Consider the following 26541-nt stretch of genomic DNA (forward strand, 5'->3'; position numbering starts at 1 on the left):
CCGCCTTCATAGAGATTGATATCATTGCTTGTGATCAATAATGTAAATTTGAAACTTTCAAAACCTACATGAGCCTTCCAGTCCTTTTTTAGGTTAATAACGCCAACCATGATCAAAAAGGCCTTAGAGACTAAAACATAAAGTAAAGGGCTTTTTTTGTCCTTTTTAACATTCTTACACTTTCCAGTTTAATGAGCTATCTCCTCTCATGAGCAGTAATTTATACTAGTAACATGCTAACAGTGAAAGATTGATGTTATTCTGAAAATCTAATACCTGCAAATTCCTTTCAGAAAGGCTCGTTCCTCCTGTAAATATCACCGTAATAACTAGTTCACAAGGTGTCACAGTGCAATGGGAAAAGCCAACTACCAGTTATGCCATCAACGATGACTGCTTTAAGTATGAAATATACATTAACAAGAAGGTACAGTAGCAGAATAATAATTCTTACTCTTAATTCATTGCTTTTAAGGACCCTTTATATGTATTTCATGCAGTCTCTGTCCTGAAATATTTTATCAGCAGCTTAGAAATTTGTATGGTAACTATTGTTTCACAGTATTAATGGGCGGGCCATATTTTCCTACTATGGCCCAACATGCCTTGCAGTTATTGATTTGCGTGTGCACAAAAGAAAAGTGGATAACAAATTGAAAAAATAAATAAATAGTCTCTTAGCTACATTTAATATTTGAATTGTTACATTCAGCGGTTCACGAGAGGGACTCATGAACCGCCTCACTCACCCCCAATGCAGCCGGACCCATCCCGTGGGCAGCACACAGGCTCCTTCTCCAAATGCCATTCAGTGTTGTCCTGGATGCAACTAGCCTCTGCTCCCACCGCCTCCCCTTAGGCGCATGCATTATATGTGCCCCGTGGCAGGAAACGTTGAGTGGTGCTCTCTCCGATGACATCAGGCCGACCAGCCTATTTAAGCAAAGGCCACGCAGCATTATCTCGCTTTAATAACAGGTCTCCTGCCTTAGTAGTACGGTATTGCTTTTGAGTTCCTGGGTCCTGATTCTTCATCTTGCCTTCCTTCTCCAGCCTTGCCTTGCATTGCCTGTCTCATCCAGTATCTTCTGTGTGCTCTCGTTCACCTTTGGCCTGACTTCTGGATCCAACTTCTTGCCTTGACCTGACCACGCTTGTCTGTTGCCTGCCCTGAGCTTGGCCTGTCTCTGACTCCATTAGTCTGCTGCCTGCTCTTACCCCAGTGTGCCTTTGGACTCTTGCTCTAGCCACCACTTGACTCTTGCTCTAGGGACCTGCCTGCCAGCTACCAGAACCCAAGGACTTAACCTGCAGGGGAGGCAGCTGGTATAGGTGAAACTCCAGCCTGTCCTGCTATAGGGTGTGTTCGCCAGCTTCTGGCATAGGCCTCATAGGTTCAGCTATGAGACCGTATCAACTACACCACAGCACAAAGAGCTCACACCCATGCCACCCTCCACAGGTTGCTGAGGCCGTGAGCTTAGTGGACTTGCCTCAGACCTCAGCCATTGCTGGGCTAGTGCATAAACGTCAGCAGCAATAGGATTAACTGAATGCCATGGCCAGGTACCTCCAAGTTATGGCTGCCTGGACTGCTCCGGCTTCCACTCCAGCATTCATGATACAGCCTACTACTCCCATCCTTCACTTGCCTCCATCGCCAAGGCACAATGGAGAGCCAGTGAAATGTAGAGGCTTCCTAAATCAATGCCAGATGCAGTTCAACTGATAGGCACCTTTGATCCCCACTGATTAAGCAAGGTGACTTATATTCTGTCCTTGCTAGGCAGGTCCTCGCTGGTATGGGCCTCGCCTCTCTGGGAAAGAGGTGACCCACTCCTGGGAGACTTGAACCACTTCTTGCAAGAATTCTGGCAGATTTCGACAAATCTGGTCATACAGGCTTCCAAGGCATCCAAACTCCTGCAGATCATACAAGGTTCTTGGTCGGTGGGGGAGTATGTAATTCATTTCCACACCATGGCCTCAGTAGGGCAGTGACAGTCTCATTGTGATCTTCTTGTGGAGTATATAAAGGATGAGTTGGCTGCCAGGAATCTGCCTGAGATATTGGAAGGTCTAATCAGCCTAGCCATCCATCTAGAGCTAAGATTTCAGGAAAGGGCCCAGGAGAGGGGCTCAGCTCACTGCCCCATCTGCCTTGCCCCAAATTTCCAGCACCCAGTGACTGCCCGCTCATCTCCTGAGCCAGGATCAGCAGCAGTAGAGGCAATGCAGGCCTCCTATTTGCAAAGGAGAAGCAAGTGTGCCGCAATTTCAACCTGTGTCTATATTGTGCAGCATCTGGGCACTTCACAGGTTTCTGGCCGAATAAGCTGGGAAACTCAAGGACCTAGGCCTGATGGAAGGGCACCCTAAGTCATCCCTGCACTTCTCCACATTCTTGTAAATGCTGTTACCTTCTTGGATACTGGTGCAGGAAACCGCTTCAGCCATGAGGCTTTGGTCCATCACTACCACATACCGACAGTTCCTTTGGATACTCTACTCTCAATCTCGTCCACATATGAAAAACCGTTGCTGGACATGTTGCGAGAGCCACTGTACCCCTTAGTATGCAAACATGGTTTCTACACTATTATCTTTACCACATCTTTTGAAAAAAATTCCACCGTTTAATAGAGATGTGCGTTAATTTGAACAAACATGAAAAATGCAATAAATGAGGCCATTTTTTGATTCATGGAATGAACCAAAAATTAGCCTCAGATGAAAAATACCTGACAATGTTTGGATATTTTAATATTCATGTGTAAAAAAAAAACAGGTCTTCAGTTGGAACAGTGCTTGGCCTACTTCCATTCCCAGGACCCAGCCTGAGGCAGAGTCCTATAGCTGAGTCCCAGGTCTGGGCTGGGCCTTGGACCAATGCTGGGGTGTGGTCTGAGGCCAGGTCCCGTCACCTAGGCTCTGGCCCCACACTGGTGCCCAGCTGAATCTGATTCTGTCACTGGGGTCTAGGCCTGGGCCTGATACAAAGCTGGGTCCCTTCACCTAGGCCTAGAACTGATGCTGGGTCCTGTCACCAAAGCCCAGGACTAGGTTTGAGACTATATCTGAGCCTAGTCCAGTTGCCAAGATCTAGGTCCAGATCCAAGTCCAGGTCCCATCGCCAGGCCCAGGCCCAGGATTCAGGTCCGAGGACAGATCCCATTGATGAGGCCTGGGCATGGTGCTAGGCCTGAGGCTGGGTCCCATCACTGTGGCCAGGCCTGGGCCTGACACCGGGTCTCGTTGACAAGGTCTGAGCCTGGGGCTAGGTCCAATGCTAGGGCTCAACTAAGACCATATTCCATTGCAAAGGCTTTGGCCTAGGCTGGGTCTTGACACTGAAGCCTGGACTTAGAACTAACACTGGAGCCTGGCCAAGGCTGGGTCTGATCACTGAGACCTAGGCCTGATGCCAGGACTTGGGCCATGGTGGGGTTGCTGGGTCCAACACCGGGCCCTGAGGCTGGGTCCAGTTGCCAAGGTGCAGGCATGAGCCTAATCTTGATACTAGAACCTGGCCCAAAGCCAGGTCCCATATCCAAGGCCTAGGTCTTGGCCTAAGCCCAGGCTCAGAGGCCCAAGATCAGGCCTTCCAGTGTCTTCTTTCTTCTTCTGTCAATGAAAAATGGTGCCATCCAGTGGACGGATGCACTTCAGTGATGGCACCGGGGCACCTTCCTCCTGATTGGATGGTGCCATGTTGGTGTACTCCTGTACATTTCAATAGCCATATATCTTTATGGTGATGTCCAGTTAGGAGGAAGGTGACCCGGTGACATCACTGAGGCATGTCCTTCTACCAGGCAGCATCATATTTCATTAACAGAAGAAATAATACATCAGATGGGCCTCAGCGATGGAATCCAGACTCAGGCCTAGGCCTAGGCCTATGCCTTGGTAACAGGACCCACCCTTAGGCTGGGCCCTAGCATCTTGCCAGGGCCTCAGCAACTGGTCCTGGCTTGTTTTTTTCTTTTACAATGAAGTCAATGGGGTTTTCCCCCATTGGCTTAAGTATAAAATGAAAAAACAAATGAAACAAGAAATTGCATTCATTTGTTTCAAACAAACCTGATGAATGACTATGACCTCTGACACAAATGAATAAACTAATTTTTTGCCCCTGCACTAAAAAACACTTTCTTAAATTTGTTTTAAATCTGTTACCAGTTGGTTTCAAGGATTGTCCTCTAGTCCTATCATCTGAAAGAGTAATTAACCATTCCCTATTAACTTGTTTCACAACATTCATGATTTTATAAATCTCTACCATATCCCCTCTGTTATCTCTTTTCCCTAATCTTTTATGCCTTTTTTCATAAGAGAGTTGTTCAAAATCCATTATCATTTTTGTCTCTCTGCCTTTTCTCCTACTCACTGGTACCACAGCAAGCACTGACTGGTGCTCTCTTCCTTCCAGGAAATGAGCAATGCTTCCATATCACTCTTTTCCCCAAATAGCTGGAAGAGAAGAAGTGTGTATCATGGATTGAACTATGGCTCTTGATTTATACTACATAGCATAGCAGGCTATCTTTGTTATTGTGAATTCATCCAAAACTTTCTTGGTATTAAACTATTTTTCAATGATTTATAATAAACAGCATTGATCTTGGTTTTCCTGTAAAAACTGTCTATAAAGTTGCTAATGTAGTATGTACATGTAACAAATGTAGTTATTTATTGATCTGTTTCCTAATTTTGCAGTCATATACCGAAAACGGCAAAACTTCATTCCTAATTCCAGGTTTAAATATGGAAAAGAGGCACACTTTGAAAATGAGAGCAAATCCAGACTACTGTAGTAAAAATCCTGAGTGGGGTGAATGGAGCACACCAGTTGAGTTTGGTAATATCTGAATGCTGTGAATTTTTGCATCTCGCTTTTCTCTATCTAGTATTGTCTCCTCTTAGTGATATTTATTTCTAAGAACACAACTCTAACTTTCCTTTTGTATTCTTGTTCTCAAAAAATGTACTTATCTCACAGCCTTTGTAATCCATGCTAGTGTGGTTTTTCCTGAATGATTGCTCAGATTATAATTTACTGACAGTTAAGTCTGTACAGTACTATTGTACAAATAGTGAAGCTTTTGCTTTTAAATTATCATTTAGGTTCATATTCAGAAATTATCCGATTAAACTTTTCCTGCATACTAAGCACTGTGGCTGCACTGCTGAATATACCTGGATAACTTTTAGTTAACGGGCTAAGTTTAGACCTTATTAATAGCAGGTCTAATTTATCCGGCTAATTTAGCTCCTCCCTGTTATGCTCACGTCCTGCATACCATTTGAGCCGCGATAAGTAGTTATCTGGCTAAGTGGTGGCCACTGAGTGCAGCTGAATATTTAACTGCCACCACTTAGCCGGATAAATCAGAACATATCCAGCTAAATGACACTAAATATCAACCTCATTGTTATTAAAGTGATAGTTACTACTTACTAGTGCTATGAATCATAACTTGACACCACACTGGTGCTTTTTATTTTGTCAGGTAATACTGCCTCGCCCAGCAAAATTGACAGGTTTTATATTCCGATACTGATGGTTGTGCTGATATTAATAGCAATGCTTTCAGTTCTCCTGTGCATAAGGTAAACTGATTTTAGTATGACTCATGATACAAAGTTGGCAATTACACAATAAAGTATTACATTTTTCTTGTCCTGATCTTTTTAAATATTCATGGCCTATTGCTTTGACAGCTCAAGTTACTTCCAGAAATCCCTGCCAGACTTCACTTATGCAGCTTAGTATCAAAATGGTTTAAAAGAAATCCTGTAGTTAGAACAAAATCGTTGATATACATGTTTAAAGCTTCTGTCGACTCTTTTTAGGGCCTGATTTTCAAAAGCAATGATGCACTTAAAACCTGATTTTGTGTGTGTAAATGAGCTTTTGAAAATTGCCTTTAGGGTATGCACGTAAAAGTATGGACAGAAGCAATTCTACCCATACTTTTATGTGCATTAGGAGGCATTTCTGGGAGCAGAGTTGGGGTGGCAATAGCATTTATGGTATACTTTTGCTTTTCGAAAGTATGCACATAAATCTTCTTGCATGCATTTACACCTGTGCATAGGCCGTACTATGGGCCATGTATCTACATGAATTTTCAAACCAGACATGTGTATGTCCACTTTGAAGATATGGGATAAAATCTGCATGTACTTTCTACACAAAGACTTTAGCCCCAAGGGCTCAGTTATGAAATAACCCTCTTCATGTATCAAATCCCTTCACTTTCTATCTAAGCTTGCTGGAGTGCTGTCGTGCTGAGAAATATAGGATGTTATTGCCAAGATACATGGGGAGAACAATTTTCTAAGCCATTTACGAGAGTAAACTGAGCCATCTCAAAATGGCCTTCTTCTATCCAAAGCACATGAACTTTGAGCCGGATTAAAAAAAGCATGCCAGTGAGCATCTTTGGGTCAGGGGAGTAAAACAGCACGTGTGCATTTGATTTTCAGATAAACATGTTATTTTGCCCTCACAAATAGGTGCAAATTATGCAGGTGCCAGTAGCGCATGTACTTAATGGTTGCTAATTTTCCAAGGGAAGCAATACGGCTGCAATGTAAGTAGGCTACAAGTGCCCACATACACTGCAATGTGAGCTATTCAAAATTGCCCCCTTAAAGTATAAAAACAAGATAAGCAGCTAAAGATTGATCTCAGAAAATGAAAGAGAATTAGAAAAACAGTTTGGAAAGTCATGTCTGCAAAGGCTCATGGTCTATCTAATAAAATCATTGATACAGAAGCCACTATGATGGAAAAGGGCATTGATATGCTTGTCATAATGCCTGGGAGATGAATATACCAGGATATCCTCTTTTTGGAAAAATGTTTAGGATAGGTAAAAAAGAAAAAGGGGTGGGGGGGGGGGGGGAAGTAGCTTTGTATGTTAGGTAAAAAATAAGTCATTGAGATACAAAGCAAGGAATTGAGCTGTTGTGGGTTGTCTTGAAGAAGCCTAAGGCGTAATCTATTGGTTGTCATCACAAGGAGAAGATGTAGATATGAACATGATAGAAGGCATCAAAAAGTTAGCATGCAAAGATGAGATGTTTTTAATGGGGGACCTAAATCTAACAGATCAACTAAAATAGGGAGATGATGGTATCCTTGCCAGAAGTCTCTCAAGCCACTAGCCGAGGAGACTATAGTATTTATGCTGAAGTGACACAGGAACTGGTACTGATAAATGGAGATAGTGATGCTGAGGTATGCTAGAGGACAGCCTGGTGTCTAATGAGGATGTGGTTAAGGCAGTTAGTGTAAAACTGGTTTTAAAGGTTTAGATAAGTTCCTAGAGGAGAAGTCCATTAACTGCTTTTAATCAATAAAGAATTGGGTACTTGCCAGGTACTTGTGACTTGGCTTGGCCACTGTTGGAAACAGGATGCTGGGCTTGATGGACCCTTGGTCTGACCCAGTATGGCATATTTTATGTTCTTATGTAAGGGTAGGAATAAGGAGGGAGCAGAAAACTACAGACCTATTAGTTTAACATCAGTGGTGAGCAAGGTAATGGAAGTATTATTGAAGGTTAGAATAGTAAGATACCTTGAAGTAAGGTACAGAACTATAGGCAATATGATTTCACAAGGGAATAATCTCACCAAATTTGATTGATTTCTTTGATGATGTGACAGTTCTAGATTTGTTCATTACAAGGATTTATTACTCACTCTTTTACCAAGGTACTCAGAGCTGGGTACAGGGTTATCGGGTGGTCTATATATGTATGGTAAGGGTTACATTTAATATGGGTCAATTACACAGAAAAGAACAGTATATGGTTCATTGTGATTTTGTTATACAGTACAAGTACACTGAACAGTTACATATACTGTAATATAGAAAATATGCTACAGTAGGAAGCAGATTTTAGATAGTAATTTAGCCTCCTCTGCAGCGCACTAGGGTCAATGCCCTAGTGGGGTTTGGGAGAGTAGGCTTGGTTAAAAAGCCAGGTTTTGACATCTGATAGAAAGTCAATATGTTAGCTGCATATCTGACCTCTATTGGAAGAAAATTAGAGAACTTGGGGAGGAACAAGAAGGCAAGCTTGTAGTCTATGGTCGTAGGGAAATGCAGAAGGACTCCTGTTTTGTGTCTTAGCCTGCAAGAGGACTTAGAGTGGAATAAGTAGTTTCTTAGATAGGTAGGTCCTGGTCTTTTTTTGTGATTTGAATGCTATATATAGGGCGTTGAATTGGGCCTGGTAGGGAACAGGAAGCCAGTGGAGATCTTGAAGTATTGGAATTCTGGATCAAGAAAATATCCGTGCTTTTTCCTATCCAGACAGCTAAACATTTTCTCCAATCAGTCCTCACAACAAAGATTCTTTAAGTTTTAATTTATTTATTGTACAGGTAATTTTTCATTACTTACAATTTTTGCATCTCAAACGTTTGCCCTAAGGCAAAGATCTTTGGTAGCTGGAGACAGGGTGGCAGAAAGGAGAAGGAGGTCTCTTGGGTTGCAGGAATTAGTTTATGGTAGAGGTAGGATGCATAGGAGATATGAGGCTGATTGCAAGAGGAAAGGTAAAAACTCAAATCATTTCACAGGGTTATACAGGATGCTGCTGGCTCAAAAGCAAATGTGGCCAGAACTGGTTCTCTTCGAGCTGCTAAAGGAAACGCCTCCACAAGCTGGGGGCAGGGGGGGAGGGAAGGGCAAGGTCCAATGAAGGTGAGCCTAAGAACCATGTGACCCAGGGGGAGCATGAAGGGCAGTTCCTTGATCCTATGAGGCACCTAGGAGGACTCATGTTAGATTGAGGGGTAATCAAGCTCTTCCCATAGTGAGAGAAAGTAAAGGGGGAGGGAGCTTCTCTTAAGGGCAAGGCTCCTCTTGAAGGCGAAGGCTCACAGTTTTTATCATGGGTTACAAAAGGTGTTTCAATATCAAGAATCTTCAGAAGGGAAGGACTGCACTATAAACACAGTTAAACTACAATATATACAGATACAAACATGTACCCACTGCTGGGGACAGAACAATTGGAGTAATATGTTCTCTGTAATTAGAGCCAGATATCATCTTGGTGGCAGCATTCTATGCTAGCTGTAGGCAGTGTTAAAGTAGCCCAGTCAGGAAGGGATGAATGCCTGTCAGAGTAGCTAGTTGGCCTTTATTTAGGTATGGTTTTATCTGTTTGAGTTACCTAAGGTGGTAGTGGGCGCTCCTGGCAATTGTGGATATTTGTGAGTTCAGGTGTAGCCTGGAGTCTAGGATGACACAGAGGCTCTGACTTGAGATTTTATTGTAAAGGGGGTTTAAAGTTTGAGGTTATCAAATGGGGCAGAAGCTGCATCTAGAACTAGTACTTCTATTTTATTGGCATTTAGCTTGTTGGAAAAGACCCATTTCCAGATTTCTGAGAATCAGAGGTTTGTTCTATGCACTGTGGCATCTCTATTGAAGCCCAGAGAAAGGAAGTATTGGATGTTATCAACATAGACAAAGTATTGAAGCCTGAATTTACTGATCTTGTCCATGAGGAGGATGCTGAACAGGATTGGGGAGAGAATTGATCCTTATGAGATACCACATAGTAAGGGTTTGGGAGATGAGGTGGAGTCACCTACAATGATTTGTGTTCTTCCTGTTATAAATGATTGGAATCATTTAAGGACTGGTCCCCTGATGCCAGTGTTGACCAGTCTCTATTAGGGATATCATAGGTCAATGGTGGCCACTGAGAAGCCAAGTAGGATTAGGACGGAGGGCTTTCCTGCATCAGAGGCTCTGAGAAAGGTATGAAGTAGAGTGAGGAAGACTTCCTAAAGCCTGATTGGTAGCCCAGGGAATGCCTTTCTTCTAGTAGAGTCTGCAGTTGGTGAAGGACTGCCTTTTTGATGACTTTGACCAGCAGAGAGATGTTGGTGATAGGCCTATTGTTGTCCAGAATGTTGGAGTCAAGGGAGGCTTTCTTGAGGAAGGGATGAACAGTTGCCTTCTTTAACATGGCAGACATAGCAAAGCTGGTTAAGGAACAGTTTACCAGTTGGGCAATGTAATTGGCGAGGCCATGTTTTGATGCTTTGATTACCTTGACAGGGCAGGGGTCAAGGAAGCTGGAGGATAGGTTGAGTCTGGAGAGAATCTTGATTTGGTCACTGGATACTTCTTGGAAGTGAGAGAGTATGAATTGATCGTTGAGAGTTGCAGTTGATTGCTGTCTAGATTTCAGTAAATTCTTAGATAGTTATACATGGAAGACTGATGGGCAACATAAGAACATAAGAAATTGCCATGCTGGGTCAGACCAAGGGTCCATCAAGCCCAGCATCCTGTTTCCAACAGAGGCCAAACCAGAGGCCAAACCAAGTTAGCCAGTCTGGGAGTTGTAAGAAACAATTGTAAATTGGGAAATAAGTTAGTTGAGCAACAGAGTTTAATGAAGGTGAAGAGTTTCTCATGATGAAGGGCAAACTAGCCAGCAAGGTGCCACAATAAGCCCCAAATGTTTTGGTGGGATCGTGAGGGTGGGGGAAGCTAAGGGGTCATTTTTAAAGGGTCAGGTGGGTTGTTTTTTTTATCGGGCCATCAGCGCCATTTTTGAGTGGCAGCCAAAATGGCGCCGATGGCCCGAGAGCGGGAGATCGGTCCCCGCGCCCCCACTGGACCACCAGGTACTCGTAAAAAGTTTTGGGGGGGTTCGGGAGGGTGGGGGAAGGTAAGGGGTCAATTTTAAAGGGTCGGGCCTCACTAAAATAAAATTAACGATGCGAATCAGAACCGATTCTGATTCACATCACCACCGATCAGATTTTTTTCTCCCTCTAGCCGAACCCGATCGTTAAGACGATCGGGCACACGATTCACATCCCTAATTACTAGTCATTAGACAACAGGAGTAGAGGTAGTAATAACATTGGTATCACTGTATTTAATCTGACTAGGACCCAGGATTCTCCCATCCTCTGGAGCAGAGTCACAAACCTCTTTGGACAATAGTCTTTTCCAGTACCTGGGGCCTACCTGAAAGCCCAGAAGGAGACCAAGCATCAGGACTTAGGGAGAGAGACTCGCTTACAGTTACAGAGCTAGGGTGAGATGCCCCCAGTTGTTGATTGTCCTTGGGAATCATAAAAGTAGTAATGGCAGGCTGAGAATTAGAAGGGGGAACTGTGGGGCCAAATGGGAGAGGCTTTAACTATCTTTTCCTTTTCTTTTCCATGAAACTACCAAACAGGAAAAATAAGTGAGAAGCAGGAAACTTACTCAGTTCGAAGACAGCAAAATCGCCACAGATTTTTATACAGTGGTGCGTGGCTTTGGTGCCATGCGCTGCAAGCTAGGGAGATTTATAGATGGAATTGACGCCTTTCACGGACGTCACTCTGGGCACTCCAAAGATGCAGGCAGCTTCCAATCTGGCTCAGGTGTTGTACTGTCACTTATTTAGTTATTTATTTATTTATTTGACAGTTTTATATACCGACGTTCTGGTAACATAGTTACTAATCACTTCGGTTTACATTGCAACAAATAACTTGACAATATATAGAATAATGTCTTACAATGAACAAGGTAGGATGAACTTGGATAAATAAATAATAAATAATAATAATAAATTAAAATGAACATGGGAATTATAATTTAAATACAATTTAAATACAATATATTTTAAAGAAAATGAGTATAAATGCTGGTATAATTGCTGGTACTGACTATGTCGAGGCTGATGTCGATAGTCATGAGGTTAAGAGCTTGGTTGTTGGGGTTAAGAAAATGCTTGGTTAAACAACCAGGTCTTGAGTCTCTTTTTAAAAGTAGGTGTTGATTGTACAATTCTAAGGTCTGGTGGGAGAGAGTTCCAAAGTTTAGGACCAGAGGTGGAAAGAGCTCTTCGACTTAGTGATGTTTTGAGAGGATGGGCCTTTAGGGTGTCTCTCTGGGCTAGTCTAGTTGGACGGGAGGAGGTGTGAAGCTGTAAAGGAATGGTGAGGTCAATTGGAGTAGAGTTAACTTAGTGCTGTTTAGGTATGTGAGGTGTACTATATTGTAATTCTAATTCAGTTTTACTCATAGCTTTCTGAGCACCAGCCCCCAATTTTGTTTTTAAGAATAGCTTTTAGAGGGGGGAAGTGATGATACTTAGATGTTGAGCTCCTCACCATATCTGTTTCAAAAGCTATTTTTGGCAATTAGTAGTGAGTGCTTCTGAAATATTTTTAGCCCTTGGTGACTGCAAAGGCTGACAGGATGGCCACACGTAAAAAGTCTGTTGATTTACAGCAGTTTTTCTTTGATTTGAGCGGGTCTCGGTTTCAGGCTCTCAGCCAGGCATCAGACTCGGTGGAGGAGAATGAACAATGGCCTATTAACTGCCGCAGATGTGATTCCAGAGGCGGTAAAGTGAGAGATGTTGATTAAGACTGACTTTTGCAAATGGTTCCAAGACATTCAAATGGACATCAAATCTATTAAGGATGAACTTCATGAGACCATGAGTGAACTGAGGTCCAAGGTCATGGATTTTAATAGACAGGTGGAAGATGTGGAGGTGGGCATGGGGGAACAGACCTCGCAAATGATGCAGATGAAATGGTCTGTCTTAGAGCTGCAACAAAGCAATGAGGAATATGTCAATAAGTTAGAGGATCTGGAGAACAGATCTAGGCACTCTAATCTGTGATTTACAGGTGTTCCCGAAGTGGAGGAATACAATACAATACTGTTTCCGAAGTGGTTCAAAAAATTTGCCAGGCCATTTTGAGAGCAAATAATGAGTATGGAGGTAACAGAGAGCTGCCTGAAATAATCTTAAGCAGAGCACATAGAGCACTGGGGTGGGGCTCCCTGCAATGCTCCAAAAGACATCATCGTATGCTTTCATAATTACCTCTTGAAGGAGAAAATCTTCCAGTTGGCACGAAAAATGAGATTTCTAAACTGGGATGGCACCACCATAGCGATTTACAATGATCTGTCGCCCACGATGCTGAGGAAACCCAGAGAATTACAATCAATGACCATTTTATTATTGGCTCTTTCCGTGGGGGCTGGCATTTACAATCAGCAAAGTTACCTCTGAGGTCCAAACTGTCTCGGAGGTCATTCTGCAGGCGGCAGGAATAGCAGTTACATCTCTGTCACAGCAAAAACAACTTCAAGGAGGTCCAGAGAAGCCCAAATGGCAAAGAGTCGGGAAGGGAGGCCACAGGTTACGGCAAAATTCAGAAGACAACCAGTCTCAGCATTCTACACCGACTTGATTGACTGATTATGTAGCTTGGCTCAAGATGGGCTTATTTCTTTCTTAAACGGGCATCTGTTGGCTACCCCTTTCTGGATGTTTGACTTGTGGGTTGTATCACACATTTATAATGCCTTACTTCTGGTTGATGTGTTATACTGCATTGATATATTATGTGTTGCTATTATTGAACTTACCATAGTTCTTTCTGGTTTGTTACTCATATAGACAGGGATGGTTAGAGAGGAGGGGGTACCGGAATGTTCATTCCCATTTTTGGGAGAGGTCTGTTGTAGAGTGGCAGGCGGCCGGAAGTGTGGGTAAGGGAGGGAGAGGGGATAAGATGGGAAGGGGGATTGGGGTGGATTAAGGGGCGAGTCATTTTGGTCTAGGGACGCGTATCAGGGGATTCGCTGTTGAAATGATTTCACAGAAGTGTCATGGGGGATGTTGAAGGTTTGGGCTTTTTATATATTATTTCCTTTCTCTTTAAGGGGGTAACTGATGGCGAAGCTTAGGTTTGTTTCTATCAACACTAAAGGTCTAAATTCCTCATTTATGACAGCAGTTTTTTAGGGAAATGTCTTCTTTAAAGGCCTCAGTGGTTTTCCTACAAGAATCTCATATACGCAAGAGGGAAGAAAGATTATTGGGAGCGTCTTCTTTTTCATATATGTTCTTAGCATCTAGCACAAAAAGGAATAAATACAGGGGTGGGGGAATCCTTATTTCTAAGTATGTTATGGTTCAAATGGGAAATGTACTGTGGGATGATGGTAGATATATTTTCTTACAAGTCTCCTTGAACCATGAGCGTTATACCTTATTGAATGTATATAAGTATGTAAGTTTTACTGTAAAAATAATAGGAAGACACTGATGTTCCTAGTTCATCTGTTCTCTGTAAACAGATGTGATATGTCAGATCAAATTTCGGTACACAAAAATTAATGAATAAATAAATAAATAAATATGCACTTAATGTCAATCAAGGTGACTTTTTTGACCATCTTGATCATCAGCTTTTGCTGCATGTGAAAGGCAATTTAATTATTGGAGGAGATTTTAATCTGACCTGATCCCCAAATCTTGATAGTTTCTCTGGACGGAGTGAGGTGTCCAGATCCCACAGGTTGTGGTTGAAACAATTGGTAGAGAAATGGCAGCTGGTGGACATTTGGCGAGTGTGGCATCCATCTACCCAGAATTATTCTGCAGAATCTAACAGTAGTAGAGAGATAGTGGATGCCCTGCAAGGGGCTCTGTACAAACAAATGGTAATGGAACCCATGAGGGAGGGAGCTATACTTGATTTAGTGCTCACTAATGGAGATAATGTCTCTAATGTCCAGGTGGGTGCCCACCTCAGCACCAGTGATCATCAAACGGTATGGTTTCATATCACAAATAGGATACGGAGAAGTAGCACAAAGACCCAAGTTTTGCAGTTAAAAAACATGGACTTTGTTGAAATGTGGAAGTACCTGGAGGAAGAACTAGAAGGCTGGGAGAACAAGAGAGATGTGGAACAACAGTGGACCAAACTAAAAGGAGCAATTACCAAGGCAACTAATCTATTTGGTAGAAAAGTAAAGAAAATCAAGAGAAAAATTAAACCTATCTGGTTCTCAAAGGAGGTGGCTGACAAAATAAAAGCTAAAAGAACAGCGTTCAAGAAATATAAAGGATCCCAAAGGGAGGAGCACAAGGAAGAATATCTGGTGGAACTGAGGGAGACGAAGAAAGTAATCAAGACAGCAAAAAGTCAAGCGGAAGAAAGTATTGCCAAAGAGGTAAAGCGAGGTGACAAAACATTTTTCAGATACATCAGAGAAAGGAGAAAAGTCCAAAGTGATATAGTGAAATTGAAAGGTGAAAAAGATCAATGTGTGGAGAGAGACAAAGAAATGGCAGAAATATTAAATGAATACTTCAATTCAGTGTTCACTAAAGAGGACCTGGATAAGGACCATCACTAGTTAACAAGAAACTGGAGGGGAATGGAGTAGATGTAACTCCATTTACAGAAGAGAATGTATGGGAAGAGCTAGGAAAGCTGAAAGTGGACAAAGCCATGGGGCCTGATTAGGTTCATCCCAGGATACTGAGGGAGCTCAGAGATGTGCTAGCTGGTCCGCTGCATGACCTGTTCAATAGATCCCTAGAAACGGGAGTGGTGCCGAGTGATTGGAGAAGAGCGGTGGTGGTCCCGCTTCACAAGAGTGCGAGTAGAGGGGAGGCTGGAAACTACAGGCCGGTTAGCCTCACCTCGGTGGTGGGAAAAGTAATGGAGTTGCTGCTGAAAGAAAGAATAGTGAACTATCTACAGTCAGAAGAATTGCTGGATCAGAGGAAGCATGGATTCACCAGGGGAAGGTCCTGTCAGAGAAATCTGATTGACTTTTTTGATTGGGTGTCTAGGGAATTGGATCGAGGAAGAGCGCTCAATGTCATCTACTTGGATTTCAGCAAAGGTTTTGATACGGTTCCTCACAGGAGGCTTGTGAATAAAATGTGAAGCTTAGGAGTGAGTGCCAAGGTGGTGGCCTGGATTGCAAACTGGTTGACGGACAGAAGACAATGTGTGATGGTAAATGGAACTTACTCTGAAGAGAGAGAGCGGTGCTAAGCGGAGTGCCGCAAGGATCGGTGTTGGGACCAGTCCTGTTCAATATCTTTGTGAGCGACATTGTGGACTGGATAGAAGGAAAGGTTGCCTTTTTGCAGATGATATTAAGATCTGCAACAGAGTGCGCAGCTGAACTTTGAAATAAATCTCCTTAGAGTCATTTATAAATTTTTCTTCTTCTCTCACTAAATATGTCAATTTTTCTTCCTTTACTGAACATATTCCTTCATAAATTTATGCTTTTATCAAATGCTCTTTGTAGACAACACTTGACACTGTAGACATGTCATGACATTGATGATGTCATGACGTGGGGTGGGGAAAGAGGTGTGGTTTGCAGGATTTTAAACCCAGAATTTTCACGGTAAAGCTCACAGGTGCGTCAGGAAGTGGGTCTCCATGATGATTGTGGGTAAGTTGGGCAGTTGTGTGTGTGAGAGGGTTTGGGGTTTACAATGTTTCTGGGGTGAGTGGTTGTGTTCGCATGAAAGAAGCCTCATTCAGATTTAATGTTTGAGCATTGATTTCCAGTGAAGCTCAGGTCTGTCCTGTTCTAGTGAATGCGTTTTAAAAAATTTTATGAATGATTATAGAGTGTGGTTGTGTATGGTTAATGTGACTTAGGGGGAGGGGGAGGTGTGGGGTTTAAACGGGTTTTAAATTTAGGAGTTGCAAAAGGTAGTTGGTGTTTCATGGTGCCTGCGAGGAAGCTTGTTTTCATGTGTGTGCTGATTTGCTATATATTATGGTTACATTGCCACGCTTGCTAGTTGGAAGACACATTTAAAGGTCCATCAGTACCAGCGAACCGGTGTTATCCCAAAAGCTGAGGTCCGGGTTCAGGATTGAGTTTAAATAATCCCCTAATGCAGGCGGCAGGATGGCCACTGAAACACCATGGTGTTGGGTGTGTTGTGAAACACATTTCTCTGGAGCATTGGAGCATGTGACCATCAATTGCGACCAGGAGGTTTTTGGATTGATGATTTGAATTACATGATTTGGGACATTGATGTGAACCTGAGAAAGCAAAATATAAGGAAATGTGCGAACTTTCGCATATGTTTGCCAGACTAAGTGACTCATCACACTTTCTTCCGGTGGAGGATAATGTTTAAGAATTAATTGACATTCACTACAATTTTGTTTTTGGAGAAGGAGTCATCAGAAAAAGTACGACATCAAGTTTGAAAGATTTTGTGTCACAGGCAATATTGACACATGTTTTATGGGGTGTGCATGAATGGGGTAGAGGTGTGAATGGAGTATGTAGGTATGAGTGAAAAATTGGGATATGTGTTGAATTAGATTGTGGAGGGAGTAATGTATACATTTCCGTGTTGCCGTAATGAAAAATGGCGCCGGCCGTACGGCAATATTGCCATACGGCCGGCGCCATTTTTCATTACGGCAACACGATTCGAGCACAGGAGGTCGTTCCCGGACCTCCGCTGGACTTTTGGCAAGTCTTGTGGGGGTCAAGAGGCCCCCCAAGCTGGCCAAAAGTCCCTGGGGGTCCAGCGGGGGTCCGGGAGCGATCTTCTACGCTCGTGACGTCGGGGACAGGAACCAAAATGGCGCCGGCGCTACCTTTGCCCTGTCATATGACAGGGCAAAGGTAGCGCCGGCGCCATTTTCTATCAACGCACTCGTGGCCCGACTGGACCCCCCCACTGGACCCCAGGTAATTTAAGACATTTTGGGGGGGTTCGGGAGGGTGGGGGATTTATTTTAAAGGGTCGGGGTGGGTTTTAGGGATGTTTTAGTGTGCCGGTTTTCCCGCCCTCCCTCGATTTACGATTTACACGATATTTTAAAAAACAAAACCGCGACGATCCGATTCCCTCCCCCCCCAGCCGAAATCGATCGTTAAGACGATCGATCACACGATACACATCTCTATTGGCCACCCTCTAGTTTTCAGGAATTATTGCCATTTTAAACAACAAGTTACAGATTATTAATAACAGGTTGGCAGTTTCATGTTTGAGTTCTTGCGGAACTCTGGGTCCTGGTTATTTAGTCTGGTCTTTAGTTTTTTAGTTTGATCTATTACATCTTCCATTATCACAAAAATTTGTTTAATTGCTCAGAATCATCACCATCAAAGAATGTTTCCATGGTGGGTGTGTTCCCAACATCCTGCTCAGTAAAGAACAAGGCAACACATTTACTTGTTTTCCCTGGAGCAACCCATTTACTTCTTGGTCATCTAGTGGCGTAACTGAATCCCTCACAGGGTTTTTTCTTTAAATGTACTTGAAAATGTTTTTATTAATAGTTTTTGTCACTTTGGTAAGCTTCTTTTTCCCGTCGATAGCAGGGCTGAATTAGCCATGCTGTCATGGGATCTGTCAATCAGGTCCGGGAGGCGGAGCTTGTCAAAGCAGAGATTATAACTTTGCTCTCTGCGGCTGCACGTGTGTTCCCGCGCAGGAAAGTAACGGAATCTCCTCAGTCTGTTCTTTCCACGCGCGGGATCGCACACGGAGCTGTTCTTTTCCTTAGCATTTGTAAAAAAAACCCAAAAAAACATTATGTCAAAATTGTGGGTAAAACCCTGTAGTTGCGGTAAGGTAATGTCAGTCACGAATGGCCATGACCGATGTTACCGATGCCTGGGGCCAGATCACAATCGTGAGGTTTGTGAATATTGTTCAAGGATGTCTCCGAGAGCCCTGAAACAATGGGCCTACAGGCTTCAGGAACTTTTTGCCTCATCGGAGCCATCGGAAACTCATTCGTCACCTGGCCCAGTTATATTACCGGCTCCCTCAAAAAAAAAGGGCATCATCGTGGGATCCTCAGTCCTCCAATCTTGAGGGTAAGGATTTGGCGAAACAGCAAAGGCCATTGGATTTTAAAAATTCCATAGAGCCAGAATCGCCGGCACACGAGATTCTGGAGTCCAAAACCCAAGCGCCTAAAATTTCTGCGCCTAAGATGCCTTAGGCGCATAACAAAACGAAGGCGCACAACACTTCCGCGCTGAAAGATGTATCGGCGCACAAGGCTACTGTGCGCATGACGCCGAAGACAATTGGGCGCATGGCGCCGAAGGACCCTGCGCGTATGGCGCCGAAAACCTCTGTGCGCAAGATGCCGAAGGACCTTGCGCACACGGCGCCAAAGATTTCTGCGCGCAAGGCACTGAAGATTTCTGCGCACACGGCGCCGAAGACGCCTGTGTGTGCGGTAGAAGAAACACCTGCGCGCACAGTGTTGACATCTGCGTGCACGGTGCCGGACATATCTATACGCATGGCACCGGAGACATCAGCGCCGATAACTCTTGAGCGCACGGAACAAAAAAGATATGCGCACAAGTCTAGATATGCGCACCACTCTAAATCGGCGCACAAATCACCAGAATATGGGTTAAAACAACGACGTGAACACTCCAGGAGATCTTCTTACACCTCTCCATCGATAACCCCACCGTGGTCAGGTACTTCCCACTCTTCGAAGCCTGATTCGACAGAGTATATAATAAAACATAGAAAACGATCACAGTCTTCATGTACAAGTCATACAGACTCGTCGTTACACCATTATCATAAACACTCACGACACTCCCACCACAAAAAGTCTGAGAAAAGGAGTGCAACATGGGAAGTAAGCCCTTCGACTTCTAAATCATCTCATGTACCAACTTCAAACACCTTCTCCCACAGAGAGGTAATACAAGTTGATTCCTCTATCGCTTCCACAGCTTCGGAGGATTCAATGCACATGATATGTGGAAAGAAACAGAAAGACTATAAACCATCTAGTAATTTACCTCAAACCACTCCAATGCAACCAAAAGCATATGAGTCGCAAGAACCAGATGAGCGTACAATAATGCCCCCTCGTACAAAAGAGGCATTTTATCAGTTATCACAGTCTTTGGCAGGATTCTATGAAACGCTTCAGTCATCCTTCAAAATGACTAACCTTGCCTCGGTCAGTTCTCCGGAACATAAGACACAGACTGCCAGAGAACCGTCGGTGGAGCCTCCTACATCTCCCATAGGCAACCGACCAACTTCACCAGATTATAAACAGGATATATCTTTTGATTCTCCTTCACCACAAATATCTCCATCATCTACGGGATTCCCGTCGGATCCGCAGGAACAACCTCAGGCGCCGTATTCCCCTCCTGAAGACCTTACATACCCAAAATTTCTGGAAAAATTGGGTACAATACTGCATCTAGAGTTCCAAAAAGAGGTAGACCCTAGATCAGAAACCCTTGGTCTCCTAAAGATTTTTGATACTCCAGGAGAACCAACATCTCTTCCACCACAAGAAATCCTGCACTCCGTCTTACAGAAATCCTGAGAAACACCTTACGCAATCTCAGCGGTTTCAAGGAAGACGGACATAAAATTCCGTATGAGGAAAACATCAACGTACTCTATACCGCAATTACCTCATGCTTCAATTGTGGTAGAATCGGCGATGCAAAGATTTAAGAAAACAAAATCTCATTCCTCATTCCCACCAGGGAAAGATGATAAATATTTGGATGAGTTTGGCAGGAAAATATACCATAACTCAATGTTGAGTGCCAGAATTATGCACCATCAATTCTACATGGTACAATACCTGTACGAGTGCATACAAGCTGTTGTCTTTGACTGTGGATCAGACACCGCCACCTCTTCATGACATGGAGGAGTGTTCGCGACACCTTTTGAGGTCAATATATGAAGCATATGAAACATCTTCCAGGGCGTCTGCAACAGCTATTGCAGCCCGAAGACTAGCATGGTTACGCTCAAGTTCGATATGTGAAGATTTACACGAGAAACTAACAAACCTCCCATGTACAGGAGATAATCTGTTCGGGGAACGATTCCAGGACACAGTAGGTAAATTGAAGGAGGAAGCTATAGCAGTAGAGTCATTAAAATCACAGCCTCACTATTCGACCACACGTCGTTATATGGGGTCTATTCGTTGGCAATCATATGCAAGGAGACCTTACAGGTCTTACCAGTCCTTTCGTACACAGATATACCCTTCTTCCCAGCATCCTGCTCCACAACAGAATACTTCCAATCAACGTAGAGGTAAAGCTCGTAACCAGAGACAGCAGGCACAACAGCCAGCTACTGCAGTAAAATCGACTCCATCTTTTTAGTTACCCAGCCACCATCACAGCATCAAGTACCACTCGGCAGGATTCATTCTTGTCTGGCAGCCTGGGAGAGGATAACATCCAATCAATGGGTTTTGGAGATAGTACGACATGGTTACCAACTCCAATTTGTCACAAAACCCATATTACCTCATCTTTCCACTTTTCCAATAGTCCAAAGGGGAGAACTTTGTACTGGTAGTGTCAATGCCTGTAGCGAAAGCTTCCACTATCCATTACTCTCCATATTTGCAATTTCATCACCAAAATGTAGTTCTCTGAACTCACCCATCCTTCCTACCAAAAGTGGTTTCTCAATTCCATCTCAATCAGACCATGGAATTACCCACCTTTTTCCCTAAACCTCATGCAAATGATAGGGAAAAACTACTGCATACACCAGATTGTAAAAGAGCCTTAGCATACTACAAAGAAAGGACAAACTCGGACTCCCATGTTTCTCAACTCTTTGTCTCATTTGATCCAAAGGCACCTGGATTACCGGTGGCTAAACTCACCATCTCCAGCTGGATAGCGCAGTGCATCAAATTCTGTTACGACAAACAGAAACTACAACTACATTCAGAGCCTAAAGCTCACCAAGTCAGAGCAGTAGCAGCCTCATTGGCACACCTAAAGAATGTGCAACCCATAGACATTTGCAAGGCAGCTACATGGTCATCGCTTCATACCTTCACATCTCACTACTGCCTTGATCAACAGGCCGCCACTGATGCGAAGATAGGGCAAGCAATCCTGCAATCTCTATCCTAGAGATGTGAATCAGAACTGGAATCGGTTGTGCGTGCAATTGGGCCACTCAAGGCGTGATGTCATGACGTTTGGCGTCACGGCATGTGACATCACGTCTTGAGCGGCCCAATTGCACGCACAGGGGCCGCTTTCGCCCGTGCGATGCGTCCATCTTCGCGGGCAGCTGGAGGCAGGGGAGCCGCGGTCCGTCTTCGCCGATGTCTGTCTCCGGAGGGGGGCTGCAAAAAAAGTAAGTCGCTTCGTTGCTTTACACTGCCAGTCCTCTCTCCCCTCCTCCCGAAGCAAGGCTGCTTTTCACGCCTTGCTTCGGGAGGAGGGGAGAGAGGACTGGCAATCCCGAGCATAGGATTGCTCGTCCTCTCTCCCCTCTCTCTCTTGCAACTTTTTTTTTCGCTTTTTCGCTTTTTTCCACTTTCGTTGCTTCGGGAGGAGGGGAGAGGAATGGGGATGCCCCGGAGACCAGCACCCATGACGCGGCCAGGGCAGGTGAGCGGGGCTGGGGGAAAGTTTGCCGCCTACCCTTACCCCTGCCTCTAACGCAGGGGTAAGCATAGGCGGTAAGTTAGCAGGTTAAGCGCGCGGCAAAACGGCAGGGTAAAAAAGCGATAGTCGGGGCGCGCATTACTGTATGGGAGGGAATAGCTAATTCGATCGTTTACATGTAATATACATGCCGCGGGCCGAAGGGGTTACCCGATGATTTAAGGACACGGTAAGAGTTGGGTTAAAGGGGATAGTGTATCACGGGTTGGACTAACACGGCCGAAAAGTGGGTAGAAAGCGGGTTAGGAGCAGGGTAACCGCGGCCGCACTTTACTGTATTGCAAGTGTTAGATCACTATTTACCAGAACCTTCTGCAGCAGCCATATCCCTAACTGAACTCTAGTCTGACAAACTTCTAGACCTTATTTGTGAAATACTGAGCAACTTTAATTTCTATTAACATAAGTAATTATTTTGTCTTCTGCAGCTTCTAATTTAACTATGGTATATGCTGTAATATATATGTGCTGACACAACTCCATTGAAAGTATCATTTTCTGTCATCTGTTTATCAGTTGGACATCAGCTAGCATTCAAGGAACACTCAACATACTCTAGTAGCCAGATTTCTTTCCATTCTTGTCAGGAAGTAGTGGAGTATGCTTCATGTTGATGCCAATTTCTGTCCATGTCCTTTTCCAACTTAGGCCAGGATTCATCATTCATCGCAGAATGATGAATCCAGCGAAAACATGTGAAGGGGGGGGAGGGCCTGCGAAAGCCTGTGAAAACATGTGAAGGGGGGGGGGAGGGCCTGCGAAAGCCTGCAGCCTTCGTACCACCGCGGTATCTTCGCTGCAGGCTTTCGCACCAAATAGCGCCACTGTGAAAGGTGGCGCTATTTGGTGCGCTACTGCCGACGATAATGTTGGTAATGTTATCGCTGGCAGCGAAGACACCATTGACTCCTCCCTCCCCGACTCCTCCCCTCCCCCTAATTTGCATATTAGATTGCATGCGAAAAGGCCCTTTTCGCATGCGATATGGCGTTATCGTGTGCATTAGGGTCCTAACGCATGCGATAAAGCTTTAGTGAATGACCCCCTTAGGTACATAAACTTCCAAAGTTATGCACATGGGGGAAGGGCAATTCTCAAATTGCCTGTACTAGTGCAAAGTCCCGAGGTACTTTTTATCCTTGCACTGATTTTCAAAAAGATTACACAAGGATAATGGGTCCCTCATTTTCTGTGGGTAATTTTGAATTGATATCAGATGTAGATTTGAAATGCAATCCATGCACATTATTTTCCTCCCTTGACCTAAATATGTGCCCAGGAATCCTCCTAATTGGCTAAAACAGTGTGGAACTCTGTGTGTACTTTAGCCAGCTTCAGGATTGGGAATTTTCAGACAGCTCTTTTAACCAAGTCAACTGGTACTTACCCCGGTAAAGGTCTTTTGAGCACTGCCCTTCCTGCTTGCACAGTTACATGCATAAGTTCTACAAAAGCAGAAAAATAGGCACATATGTCAATTATATCAGATGCAGCAAGATGGCATCTGTCCTGCTTGGGAATCTAGATAAGAGCATATTTTTCCTATTCGTATAAATTGACTAACAAATGGAAAGCTACACTCAATTTGAAAAAAAAAAAAAAAGACATGGACAGAAATTCACAAGGACATATACATTGCATACATACCCATACTCCATTTCTCAAATATACACTGATGACTCCATTCTTACACACAAACACACCTGTACAAATATTGGCAGCATCTCTGCCACTAATAAAAGTACATGCAAAAAAATTCAACTCTGCCTCAAACACACACAAAGCGTCACCTTCATACAAATCAGCAGCCTCCGTCTCACGTAGATCTTCTCTCTTGAGGAGGTATCACCCACAATTCTTGCAATTGCCTCATGCACATACACACGCATGCAAGCAGCTCACGCTTGCTCAAATACACAAACACAGTCTCCCCATGCCTCACAGACACACAGACACACACACACACACAAGAGAAACCCATTTTGGAAGTATATGCTCAATGTAAAAGAATACCTTTGGAAATTGTGCATATTCTGTAGAGTGCACCTTTCCAGTCTTGTTATCGTTAGCTGTTGCATGGATGGGGATATTTATATTTAAGACATCTTTTTCACAAACATTTGTTTCCTCAGGTGCAAAGTGATACAGAAGCTTTTCCCTCCAATTCCACAACCAAAGAACAAATTCAGTGATATTAACCACTATGATATGGATGAGCAGGTATTTTGCAATTTATATTTATGGGCATTCAAAAGGCTTTAAAAATATTTAAATCAAATTTGATAATATAATAATAGCTGTCATCACATATTTATAGCATGACATTAGCATGCGCATGCATAATTACATCAAAGTGCTCTGATGGAAAGAATCCTTTTCCATAAACACATTGGGGTAGATTTTCATACATACGCACTGGCGTACATGTGTGTGCGCTACCCGGCACGCACACATGTGCGCATGTTATAAAACCGGGCATACCCCTTCCCCTAACCTTTCCCCCCAACCCTAACCTAACCCCCCCCCCCAAATTGTCTCACCTTTTGCACCTGCCTGGAGGCAGGCGCAGGTTGCGCGCGCCGGCATCCTGCCGGCATGTGATCCTCCAACACAGCGGCAAATGGCCGCTGTGCTGGAGGCCTCAGGCCCCGCCCCCACCCCTGGACTGCCCCTTTAGTAAAGCCCTGGGACTTAGACGTGTCCCGGGGCTTTAAGCGAATCGCCGGGGCCTTTATAAAATAGGCCTAGCGCGTGTAAGCCGATTTATGCACGTAGAGCTTTTTAAATCCGGCCTACTGACTTCCTCCTATAGCAGGTTTGGCAGTAGATACCTATGATGAAAAGCCATTTCCTTTGCAAAGAATCATTTATGCTAAGCCTCTCTAACACCCTCTTTGTTGTGAATGCCCTCTTGCCTCATATTAATTTTCACTATGTACAGTGCCTTATAAAAGTCTTCACAACCTTGTACATTTTTAACATTATGCTGTCTAAATTATACATATCAAAACACATGAAAATATGAGTTTGTTTCAATGATCCATACAACATACATCTTTCTTTCATCATGAAAGAACAATTTTAGAAATATTTCAAAAGGAATTACTGTAAGAATAAAAACAAAATAAAAAATCTTCATTGTATAAGTCAAATTAGCTCTGATTTGAAAAATTGCCTTAACAAGGCCCATAAGAAGTTGTCCAATCACAGTAATTGAGCCAATTCAAATACTGGACGAAGAATCAAGCTGTTTCTGTTGTATGAAGTGAATTTGAAACAAAGGTCAAAATATGAGAAACAAGATGCTGCCAAAAGAACTCTGGGATAACGTTATTCAAATGTACAGACTGGAGGAAGGCCATAAGAAATCTCTTGAAACAAGATGTAAGGTAACATCCAATTTTTCAATATTGCTTTCCATCTTTTTGCTTCTGCTGGTTTTGAATCTCAATCTCTATATCCATCTAACAGCAATGGATATATGGCGCAGTCCATGGCAGATTTCTTGGAACTCAAGTTAGTAACTCATTAGGGCAGTACCACTCATAACCATTTGGCCAAAGTCAAACAGAAACAGAATGCAAAATGATGCAAGGACGGAGTCACTATCTCTCATGGGAAAGTCAGAATAAGTTTATTGAATTACGTGGTTAAGAATGTGCAGGCTTGGGATGTCAAATTGTTTCTTTTTGATGATTTAGGGCAGAGCTTTCCAAACTTTTCATGTTGGTGACACACTTTTTAGACAAACATAATTTCACGACACGGTAATTCAGTCTACTAGTAAACCAGAGGTTAAAGGTTAAACGAACAAAACATATTTCGACAATTTATGTATGTTTCCTTAAATATATACATAAATAAAATGTTTCACGACACAACCTATCTCATGAAAACCTTAAATTTATATTAAAAATATATAATATTCCAAGATTCATGTTATTGTTTTAATTTATGAGAAACAATAATAAAACAAATTGTCTGTCCCCCACACACTCATCTCTCTCCTCCCCCCAGCACATGTCTGGCCCCCACACACTCATATCTCTCTCCCCCTCAAGCACATGTCTGTCCCCCCAGCACGTTTGCCCCCCACTCACTCATCTCTCTCCCCCCAGCACATGTCTGACCCCCACACACTCATCTCTCTCCTCCCCCCAGCACATGTCTGGCCCCCACACACTCATATCTCTCCCCCTCAAGCACATGTCTGTCCCCCCAGCACA

The 26541-nt window shown here is 43.5% G+C and overlaps 1 protein-coding gene across 1 annotated transcript in view; it reads left to right on the plus strand.

The window, feature by feature from the left end:
* Positions 1-26541, plus strand: part of LOC115091573 (interleukin-5 receptor subunit alpha-like) — a 77193-nt gene that overhangs the window by 47095 nt on the left and 3557 nt on the right. The window contains exons 7-10 of the mRNA XM_029601752.1: positions 294-427; positions 4720-4861; positions 5514-5613; positions 24448-24535. Of these exons, the coding sequence (XP_029457612.1) occupies positions 294-427; positions 4720-4861; positions 5514-5613; positions 24448-24535 (464 nt within the window). The remainder of the gene's footprint in view (positions 1-293; positions 428-4719; positions 4862-5513; positions 5614-24447; positions 24536-26541) is intronic.

The sequence above is a fragment of the Rhinatrema bivittatum genome, chromosome 5 (assembly GCF_901001135.1).
Source record: "Rhinatrema bivittatum chromosome 5, aRhiBiv1.1, whole genome shotgun sequence".
Taxonomy (NCBI): domain Eukaryota; kingdom Metazoa; phylum Chordata; class Amphibia; order Gymnophiona; family Rhinatrematidae; genus Rhinatrema; species Rhinatrema bivittatum.